General features: G+C 42.3%; 1 protein-coding gene across 1 annotated transcript in view; it reads right to left on the bottom strand.

Moving 5' to 3' along the window:
* Positions 1-239: 239 nt before the first annotated feature.
* FBXO21 (F-box protein 21) overlaps positions 240-11,992 on the bottom strand; it is a 97,935-nt gene continuing 86,182 nt past the window's right edge. The window contains exons 11-12 of the mRNA XM_069214502.1: positions 5,853-6,010; positions 240-1,634 (exon numbers count right to left, since the gene is read on the bottom strand). Coding sequence (XP_069070603.1) covers positions 1,318-1,634; positions 5,853-6,010 — 475 coding nt within the window. The 3' untranslated portion in view covers positions 240-1,317. The remainder of the gene's footprint in view (positions 1,635-5,852; positions 6,011-11,992) is intronic.

Raw genomic sequence — 11,992 nt, 5'->3', positions numbered from 1 at the left:
TTGGGCAGATTGAATAGATGGAAGTGAACATTCTTCACCACTGCTTGGAATCCAAGATTCTAAGGCTGACCACTGTTTTGAACTCTGCAATGTGGTGTATGTGCCTTCTGTGGGTAACATTAGTGGTAGTGGGGAAATAGTGACGGCAGAGGTTGTTACAAAGCATGACTGTTGGTTGATCTATAAACAAGTCTGTGGTAAGGTGTTACAATGAACTGTTGATGAAAAAGACCAGAGTCTTATCAAAGCCCAGAATTAGATTTTATTTGAATATTTATTTCTGCAAAAAAAGGAATAAACAGTTCTGACCATCTTCATTCCATGCAGTTGAGTTGTCTGCTGTTCTTTCACCAACATGCAAAATCTTCTTGCAACAAGCAGCCGTGCACACGATTTCCGAATGAAAACATGTTGCTGACATGGGCTAACTGGACATGACAAAGCATTCAGGCCCATGGAAGGCGGGCAAGCCATTAAGGAAAGTAACTCAGAGTATACACTGTTCGGCCAACCTCATCTAAGTATCATCCACTGGGTGGAATATTCTGGATGCAACCTCAGTTACAAACAAAGCACCCCCCAAATAAAAACATGTCTGTCACTGTTTCAAGGTCAATTTGATTTTGTACGGTCACCCAATATCACTACTTTGTCACCAAACTAATAATATGTTTGTGTGAACCGTAGCATGATCACTACTAGGTAACATTCCACAGAAACATGATGGGCACCGGTTCATTAAGGAATATGTTTGAGGATGAGATGAGGTAGGAGTAAAGAGGCCGGTTAGCAGAGTATTAATGAATTAAGATGTTTTAGTTATAAATCTGTATCCAAAGTGAGAGACGCACCCCTGCATTCCTAGTTCACTAAGCCACTGAAAGGGAAGGTTGAGATAAATGAACTTGGCAAGAAACAAAAATAAACTGACCTCTTTTGGATGTTTTATATGAAATAGCTACTAAGTCTTTCACTCAATATCCAAGATGACTGAGTACTTAAATGGTTTTGCAGCATAGTTGTCTCAACTCTTTTTATTCATTCGTTATGGGACCACACCTGGTGGCTTTTATTGCTTTAGACGCAAACCCACTGAACTATTTACATGAAATTATTCTATTCCTGTTAGTATCATGATCAGCCCTTAATTAAACTAGTGGCGGCTGATAGTTAACTGAGTGTTTTGCATAACTGCCTTTCGGAAAGTGCATATTGATGCCTGCGCGATGCCCAAGAGAACCATGGTACTGGTGTTGTGTCCTGCTGCAGCTACATATGCAGAGGTTCTAGCTTCTATTGAGCTTGAGGTAAGTCATTCTAGCGGGATTCAGGCAAGTTGTTCTGTTGGGCTTCAGGTACGTCATTCTGCTGGGCGTCAGGCAAGTTGTTCGGCTGCACTTCAGGTATGTTGTTCTGCTGCACTTCAGGTGTGTTGTTCTGCTTCTGAGAGTCACTATCATCTTGGTTTTCACTCCAGAGGTTTTGGACCACTGTGCATGTGTGTTCCATGTCCTCTGGGTATCTCAACTGCAGTTCTTCATTAGCAAAATAGTAAGTGCCAGAGAACTCAGAGAAATAACGTCCAATCTCCAGGTGGGGAATTTCTTGGATCTCTGTATTATATTCCAGGTTCTCTGTGAGAAAGGAAAACATAAAAGGATGTAGTCACTTGCCAAAAAAAGAAGAAAAAAAATCACAATATGCACAAGTTACCATAATTCCTGCAGAAATAGGATACGATTACATGCATGGAATTGCTGCACATAATTATCAAAGCCTTACTGATGACTTCCTAAACGAAAATAAAAGTCAATGGGCCACTGGTATATAACACTCTTACAGTTAAGGACCATAGTCAATGTTTATTCACTACCAATATCCCAGGTTGTATGCACATTCCTGGAAAATCACTCTAATCACTAGCTTCAGACAGCTGGAACAGATGGAACTGACCCCCAACTGGCAGAATTAAAATGCATTCACTTTTCTAGGCCGGTCAGCCTGTGCACTGTGTTCATACTGTTGTTTTCACATATAAGGTGATGTGCTAAAGTAACATGAATAACTTCATATTTCCAAAGACAAAACTGTGATACTTTATCAAAAGAAATCAGATTGCCCATTGATCAAGACAGAATCATTTCAATTGAGGCCTGGGTGGAGATATGAGTTTGTTCCTCGAACTGTTGTTTCCAGAAAATTCCAGTAACTTATCACTACTGCCTTAGCCAAACCTAGCACACTTTTTCGATTCGGAGAGGTGAGTGTCCATTTCTTTCTCCCTCGTCCTCTCTATGAACCCAGCGAAACTTAGCATTTTATTTCCCATAAGATTATTTGCTTTTCGACATAGAAAAAAATACTTCTTGGAATTACACTAAGTTTGGCATTAAGGTAGACTTTTAATCGAGGATTGTGCTTTTTTGTGCAAATCCACTCGGTACTTTGAGAAACTAGCGTTTAAAAAGGTTGTTTATTTAGGTACGAAGTTAATTGTAGAGATAGCCGAACAGCTCATTCGCAGACCTTCTTGTAATTCACAAATCCACAGGGAATTAGCGGCCCCATTTAACATAAAGGAAGGCACCGCATTGGAGTAGGTATCCTTTTGTCCCATTGTGCATTGCAAATTCACAAAAACAGCTGCACATTGGGTAATCAGTCGTTTGTTGATAAACTGGCCATCACAGAAACTTTTCTATGGCGATTGCCATTACCCAACGTGGAGAACGGAGCACTGTGTTGGGAAAACATAAAGAACAATGGTCTAAGGGTGAACACGTCCTGACCCCAAAGCTAATGTGAGAGTGGGGCCCAAAAGGACTTCCCTTTTCATGTACTAAAATACAAATCAAAGACTTGATTTTTACTACGAGAGATTTGTGGAGTCTAAACCTTCAATTAGTCTGGCAGACCCCTTTGTGGACCTCAGGATTTGCAAATCCAGCACAGGATCCACAAATCCTGCAAAATTGTAAAATAAATAAATACAAATAAAGTATTTATAACTCTAATGCTGCATGAAGAGCTGCTGGGAGCAGAGCAGAGCAGTCCAGGTCCTGCACCCAAATTCCCAGTAGTGAATGTCCAAAGGCCATGCACAGCAGGGGTTGTCCAGTAGTGAATGTCCAAAGGCCATGCACAGCAGGGGTTGGTCACCCACGGCAGGTAGGGTGCAGGGCCCTTTCAGCGTCTAGGCTCTGCCATCAAACCTGATGCACACAGCCAAAGGCTACTCACGAAGAGTTGGATACAGAGGCTGGGTAGAGGCCTGATCCTGCGGCCAACTCCCTTTCCACACACAGAGGCTGGCCAGAGGCCTTTGGCCAAACCCCTCCACCCGACACCCACCTCAACCCTCACATGCATCACTGACAATTTTGTCAAGATGTACAAGTATAAACCATACTGTTCCAATAGGCCTTTAGTAACCCACTTTACAATTCAATTGATGGAAGTTTGCAGCTTCTTTGAAAATTTCTAAAATATCTAAAAACTATTCTGACTTATGGTCACATTTCAGTTGATGTTAGGACTAGATCAAATGCAAGTTTACTATCACACTCTGGATCTCTGTAAACCCAATTAGATGTCTTATCAAATTAATAGTCACGTATTAAATGTCTTTCGGTCCATTAAATTTGCCAACTTTTATAGTTTGACCAACTGCATTATTTGGGAGGTATTTCTATTTATTTGACAACCACTGCATTCACCTATGACATCCGATATGACTGAATTTGATAGTTCCTATTCACTGATCATCAACGTTAAGGTCCATTGACAAACATTAAGCTAACGTTGCTACCTGCTGGGCTAAACATTAGGGGCAATAAAGGAAAGACCTGCTTTGGGCATTTTACCCTTTACAAAAAGATCTGACACCCTGCTAGTAGTAAGCATTCTCACTTTGGAGCCTACGTATACTGCTTGGAGATTACCACTAAATACTTGTCCTACGGTCATCGCCTTGATGAGTATAGAAACATACGGTAGTTTAATACCATTATATTCCTTTTGAGAATCAAGTCTGATAATACCAAACTTGTTGCTTTGCCCTTACAATCTGAAGGAAAATGCCAATAAAGGGAGATAACGAATACGTGGTAGTTAAATAGTATGCGTGTCCTAAAGTACCAGAGGCAAAGTGAGGTAATATAGTTAGAATCTGATGCACGAATGTGCACTTACCAGGCAAATACTTTAAAGGAAATTGTTCCAACTTCCTACAAAGCAGAAGTGACTTGCAATTTACACACAGACATGGCCTATGCCAATCTTGAGCTTAGGAGTCATGCTGCAAACATGGCCTACTTACATCATGTTACATCAATGTCACAAGATCCTCTTAATGCCAGTAGCCAAAACCTTGATGTTATTGGCATCTTGTTCAATGATAAGGACTCAATGCTAAAAAATAACATTGACTACTCCCTTCAACTCTGATGGTCTTTGTTAGCCCATATACACGAAGTTAGGCACCCTCTTTGGCATTAAGAGTCAACTCAACGGTGAGGGCATGAACCACACTGGATTGTTACTCCTCACTCATCCCTGATATTAAATCTTGATCTGGAGGGAGACAAGTAAACAGATGGTAAGCCACAGCAGGAAGCAACCAGGCCATGGGGAGGGGATGGGAGTAGAAAGCATGGGTAGGAGTGTTGTTCCTTCATGAACCTTTTCAAACACACTGTGAAAGAGCTTGTACACAAGCCCAGCAGTGGCTGTGTACATTTTCACCTGAGACTCTCTGCCCTTGTAAAGAAAAATACAGTTCAAGCAGAGAAAGTATGGACAAAGCTAGATACAATTAACCACTGAATTCAATTTCACAAAACTCCTGTTCTGCAGAAAGTTCAGGCAGAAACAGAATCTGATGGAAAAATACAAACACTTTCCTGACAATTTAGTAATTAGAGTAGAAAACATTGCGTGAAGTGTCCATAAATCAATTAATTTCAATCAGAATTTCGGTGTAAAAATATTTGAAAAGGCAGAGGTTGGTGTTCTGGACTCCCTCACTGAGCTGGAAAAAATAACTTACTCGCTGTCACTCTGGTCCATGCTGGGACAGTTCAGGCAATTACCAGTCTGCGTGATAATGGGAATATTTCCCTTTCATTTCCATTTGACAAAATGGAATAGAAACGTTTTCTGCCAGATTTGTTCACAAAATCAAGGCAACTAAACCAGCCATTCTTCCTCCAACCTAGTAAGCAGGGCTGCGCTCACGCAAAGCAAGCCTAGGTCATAAAGACATAAATCATGTTATCGCCTCAGTTCACATCAGCGTAATTGTGAGCAGTCCATGGTATTCCCTATATGATTTCTGGTTATCACTTATCTTTTGATATGGAATGGAGAACAAAGGTGCCTAATGTATGCCTGTGGTTTTAGGTGGTGTGAACCAGCACTCATTTTAAGGACTAGCACTTCGTTTTCATCATCAGACTTTGACTCAGAGTAGAAGTGAGAAAGGCATAAAAGAGACAAAGAAAGAGGAAGTTGTAGATAGGAAAGGAGTGACAAGGGGATGAAAAAAGAACGAGTAAGATACAGGAAAAGTATGATAGTGGAAGAAAGAGGCAGGGGTTGGAACCAAGAACAGCTATCTTTGGTATTTGTAAAGCTAGCATTTATGGCTGGGATACTGATGAGCGCCTAAGAAAAACCTTGTCTCTGCACCTTTTAAAAACATATTAAGCACAGGCGACAAATGTTGTCATCTGCCTTCTGAATGGACCTCCACTGTTCTGCAACACTTCTGTATTCCCATCTCAGGTCGATAAAATGGCTATGCAGTCACATCGGACAAGATATGATGCCCTCCCACGCTTCTGCAAACTCACCTTGAGCTGCATATCTACAAGAACCGTCTGCCACAAGCACATTGTAAAAAGGTTGGTTTGGGCCAAAAGGTAAGTTATGGACACCCATGTTTCGAATCCACTCTGCTCCCATGGTGCATGTCGGGTCCCAGCCATAGATAACGCAGTTATAGTGATACCTTAGTAAACGAGATAATACCAATAAATTCATGTCACAGAGCACTTTACCACAAAAAGATGACATTTGTATGAAACATACCTCATCTAAACATCCTATGGTAGCACCACGTAGCAAACAACACACACTTTACCCCAGCTGGTCAATCTCAATATGATATTGCAGCAAATCCTTTCACTTTTGTTTCTTCTTACCAAGTGATTATAATAAACATTAGGGAGGTCTATGTTGACTAGTTAACTAATAACTGTATTGTGAATTTGATGCATGCATGTAATAACAAGCAAATCATAAAATGTGTCTTTAAAGGTAAGAAGTAGAGAGCTCTTCTGATTTCGACTACATTATTCTGCTACTTTTAATAGACAGCATCAATGTGCCTAAATTTTCAAATCTCAGCTCGACTGAGATCTAGAACCTACAAAGTGCATTCGTCTGCTGCTTTTTTCTGCTCTTAAATTCTCAGTTCAAGGAAAATCCATATCCTCCGCTTCCTTAATGGCATCTTCCACAGGTCTGGCAAACAGCCTGGATCCTACGTTTTCAACCAACAGACTGCCTTTCTATGATCCTGCAGGCAGCCCATTTCTACAAGGTTCAGCTAGCAGCCTGCCTCTCTGTTTCTCTCTATCTAGGAGGCCTTCAGCAGCCGTCTATCTCCTGTATCCAGAGATCAACCCATTGCCCCAGAGTGCAGCCTGTGACTCTATCTTCCAGCAAGCAACTTGTCTTTCCAGACTCCAGCAAGCATCTCACCTCAATAGGGTCCAGCAAGAAGCCCGCCTATCCTGGGTCCAGCAAGCAGCCAGCCTCACCTGGTTCACCTGGAACTAGTTACGCGACCCCCAGCCAACCCCAATGAACTCAGAGCATTGCACAAACTCTCAACTTGTACAGACATAGGGCCTGATTCTAACTTTGGAGGACGGTGTTAAACCGTCCCAAAAGTGGCGGATATACCACCTACCGTATTACGAGTTCCATAGGATATAATGGACTCGTAATACGGTAGGTGGTATATCCGCCACTTTTGGGACGGTTTAACACCGTCCTCCAAAGTTAGAATCAGGCCCATAGTCATTAGGGAGGCTGACAAAGGGGGTAACGTTGTCATCATGAACAAGACTGACTATATTGCAGAAATCAACAGACAACTTGAAGACGCACAGGCTTATTCTGTTCTTCAGACCAACCCTCTTCCTAACATCACCGGTCTGATCAAAAAGAAACTGACATCTTGGAAGAATCTTTGTCTCCTGACCGATTTGGAATACAGATTTTTGTACATTGAGGCGCCCCGGGCTCCCTGCATATACATTCTACCCAAAGTCCACAAACCAGGGGGGTTTCCTCCGGGCAGACCCATCATCTCAGGGATTGGCTCTCCTACGGAACATATTTCTGAGTACATTGACTCTTTCCTCCAACCTTTGGTACATAACCTACCATCGTACATACAGGACACTAGAGACTTGCTGTGTCAACTTGAAGACATCGAATGGACGGATGATTGTGTGTTTGCCTGCCTTGACGTTAGCTCTCTTTACACATCCATACCCCTGGAAAGGGGTCTCGAAATGCTCCAGCTCACGCTCAGTGCCCGAGATGCCACACTTTAGGAACACACACACATGCTTCTTGACCTCACACGACTAGTGCTAGAGAACAATGTATTTCTGCATGATGGCAAGTGGTTTCGGCAGTGTCAGGGCGTAGCCATGGGAGCCAAATTCTCTCCATCGTACGTGACAATCTATACATGAGCCAATTTGAGAAAATTCACTTATGGTCCAAGTGTCCGACATATCTCACCTAACATATCCTATACTGGGGGAGGTATATTGATGATATCCTTGCTATCTGGACTGGGAACATACCTGACCTCGATATACTTTTTGAACACCTCAACTCAAATGAGTTTAATTTAGTGTTCACTCACAAGGAGGACGCCACTCACATTGAGTTTTTGGATTTACTTTTGTACACCACCAACAATAAGATCATGTCGAGACTTTACAGGAAACCCACTGCCTGCAATTCTATTCTGCATGCAAAGAGCGCTCATCCCCTCACACAAATCAGGGCCATCCCATATGGAGAAATGGTGAGGATTAGGCGTAACTGCACTGATAATGATGTTTTCAAGCAGGAACTCAAGAACCTGACTCACCGCTTCTGAGCTAGGGGTTACACCAACAAACTCATCTCGGTAGCCAGCAAACGCATCTCCAGTAAGGACCAACACGATTTACTGATCAAAAGCCCTAAAGAACCTGGTGCCAAGGGCTCTTCCAACAAAAGACCGGTCTCTTTCATTACCCAGTATAGCCCGGCGAGTAAGGCGGTACTACGCATTCTCAAGAAACACTGGCACTTGCTAATGTTGGACACATGTCTTAAAGACACAGTAGGCGGGTCTCCCATCATTGTACACAGCAGGGGTCGCACTCTTAGGAAAATTTTGTGCCCCAGCTTTCTTTGTCCCTCACCCCATACACGCACTCCAGGATGGATCCCAGAGAAACCAAATGGCTTCTACAAATGTGGCTGCTGCATTTCCTGCCAACTAGCCCTTAACAAAACCTTATCCTTTTCCTACAACACCGGGACTACGTACCACATCAGGACTTTTATGAATTGCAACACGAAGTACACTGTTTACTGCCTGATTTGTGTATGTGGTTTGATTTACATTGGAAGCTCCATACGCCCAATGAAGGAACGTATCCAGGAGCATGTCAGAGCCATCAGAAATGTCAATATCAACTATCCCCTTGCTGTTCACTTTAATACCACACACGGGGAAAAAGACCTCTTGAATATCAGATTCCATGGTATCACTCAGGTCTCCAACTCACCAAGATGGGGAGACAGAACCAGGGACCTGCGCAGATGTGAGGCCAAATGGATCATTATACTTCGCGCAGTTGAGCTAGGCCTCAACACTGATCGTGAATTACACTTTTTCCTTACGTGATTGCTCTGTTCCTTTGTACTGTTTCTGTATACTTAATACTGCACCCTATATATACTCATGAAAAACTCTGTGTTAAGCTCTACAGTGCACTTATGCATCATTATCTTACTATTATTATGACTTTATTTTTACAATGTCATGATAACTTAGTGTTCCACTACTGCACTAATGTACTTATACAACGACCTTACCGCTGCACTTGAATACCGTATTACGTGGTCTTGGTTTTGATTTGCTCCATTGCTTTTGTTATGCTAAACTTAACGTTTCCACTGTCGTACTCGCCAATCGGTTCCTTTGTCCCCTTTCTTGTATATATAACCTTGCATCCTATTCACTCATGGACAATTTGGGGCGTATGCCCTATAGTATACACGGCAGCATAAGTTAATTGTGTCAATATTGTGGTTAACTTAGTGTGTGACTTCTGTACTCATGCACCTACGTAATGATCTTACCGCTGTACTTGATTATTGTATTCTGTGTTCTCGTTTTTCGATATGTACCATTGCTTTCGTTATACTAAACTCTACGATTCTATTGTTGTACCCACCATTTGGTTTATCATCGCATCCCCTAAATTTTCTATATTATCACCTTCCTCCGGCTCTACTTTCACGTTACCAAATCGTCTTTTTTACTTCACATCTATCACTGCCCTCTAGCATCTTGTTATAACGGTCCCCTGATTGCATAATACTACTGGCAACTACTCTAGCCTACTTGCAGCCGGGTGTGTTTTCCTCTCACTGGATACTCTACACTGTCCATCAACCAGCCGCGTTTCCCACGTTTTCTCTTTGTTCTTGCCTCTCTTATCTTTTCCGCTCGTTTCCACTACACACATTTCTTTCGGATTGCCTAACTTTAGGCTCCTACCCTGTGCCCTGCTTTGTTACAAAATGGCTGCTTCCTTTCCTACTCACTTTTTGCTTTTTGATTTAGTCCATTTCCCGGTTTATTGACTTTCGCTTCATACACCTAAGATGGCCGCCGTTATGCCCAATTCACCTATTTTTCGTAGTCCTTCTTTTATCTCCCACTTCCCATCTTATTAGGCGAGCGTTTGACCTCACCCGATCATTACACGCTCCGGACACCGCGCGCTACACTTGTCCATACCGGTTCTCACAGGTTTTGATTCCAGGCTTATCAGGGTCTCCTATACCTGTCACACCACACTTGCTCATTACCATACTCAGCTGTTGCTGCATGGGCAGCTTTATTACTTACAGATCTACTTATTTGAATAGATCGATTTCATTTCCTATAGCCCACTTAGCTGCTCACCGGGCACCCACTTTACTTACCATTCTGGCCGGACGGCCCAGCCTTGATGAAGTCACCTGTGTGACGAAACACGTGTTGGCTGTATCTTGATGAAGGCACTATGATTTCTAGCACCTAAAAATAACGACACCATCTACAACTAAGCCTTAAGACTTTTTTCAACCTCTTACTTCCTTCAACCGACAACACACCATCAGGGATCTCCTATCCTTGCCACACTGTTGGACTATTTATTCTGTGTGCTTTGGCCATCTTGACCCATCTCGTTCTAGAATGTAACAGTCTCCCTTGGGTCCAGCAAGAAGTCCTTTCCCCCAACCCTTCTCCCTTGGGTTCAGTAAGTAGCCATTCTTGCGTGGATACAGAATATTTGTATCTTTAGTGATCATAAAGCTTATTTTTCAATTCTTCATGCCACGCCTGAGGTTTACCAGCATGCTCAAATTCCATTCTCTTGCAACAACATCTAATTATAGTAATGGGTAGAAAGATATGATGCTGAAACGGCCCATGCAAGAAAAGAGCAGAGTTCAGTTACATGGAAATGTCATATCATCTGTACAAAGAAGAGGTTGGGCAGAAGTAACAGTTGTCATACAGACATAGTACAGATAACTCGCAATGCTAATTCTAACTTTTTGCACCATTCAGCAAGCAGCTGGGTGGACAATAGGAATGTAGAAGGATTCTGCAAGGTCAGGATTTCTATCACTTACTCGGTGATATAGTCGATCGTAGTAAGAGGCAAACTTCTCTATGATTTCAAGGGAATGGCTCAATAAGCGGCTGTTTATATCACAGACAGCCAAGATATTCATCTGTGCCTCCCGTAATTTCATGGCAGGAGGCGACACACATTCTCCTATCTCTCGTAATGACAACAGCAGAACTTCACCAGACATTCTCAGCAGCCGTGCATGTGTATAACAAAATGAGGGTAGATTTCTCAGACTCTAACCGTTGCCTAAGAGCTGCTTACGGGAACATGTTATAGTCAATAATGAGAGATACTATTGACGTCTTCAGGAAAAGCTGTTTCCTGCAGGTCTTTTTCCTATCAATAGCAGAGTGACACATTTAGAGACTTCTCCAGGTGGTCTTCATCACTCCCAAGAGTACTTGTACTGAAGTTACAGAGAGCTCAGTCTCAAATTTACATTGGCGGATATGAGATTTAAGAGTGGTCTTAAGGTCAGGGAGTCTATACCCACTCACCTAAATTCTCCAGAAGACAGGAGTAGGTCCTAGTTCTAAATCTAACCAAATCTGGGAATGGCCCTAAATATTTTCCTTCAGAATATTAGATAATACTGTGGACAGCAGGGAATGATGGATATGAAAGTAGTCAACAAGCAAAGACATTTCGTGCACTAATTAGTAAGAGTGGTCCTTGACCATAGGGTCCAGGAGAAGCCATATACCTATCAAACCATAGCCTAGCTCTCTTAGTAGAGGTCATTCATTGTTATATTTGCTCACCGGTACATATTTATCAACAAGAGGTTCTGGCACCAGATTCCACTCGTACCCGTGACAGTTTTAACATGGCCAACCTCACAGTTAGCAGGCTACACAACATGGATTAGATGGCTTGTCTAGTTTTAGTGTGTAAACCAAACCCAATACAGCGTCAAGTATCTTGAGCCCATTGAAAACATACCTGCATTCATAATCTGTACATGTTTTAAGTATTTTATGCCTGAATGACTTACAAAG

Source organism: Pleurodeles waltl, chromosome 11 (genome assembly GCF_031143425.1).
Source record: "Pleurodeles waltl isolate 20211129_DDA chromosome 11, aPleWal1.hap1.20221129, whole genome shotgun sequence".
Classification (NCBI taxonomy): domain Eukaryota; kingdom Metazoa; phylum Chordata; class Amphibia; order Caudata; family Salamandridae; genus Pleurodeles; species Pleurodeles waltl.
The sequence above is the reverse complement of the archived record's forward strand: the minus strand, read 5'-3'. Positions and strand labels throughout refer to the sequence as shown.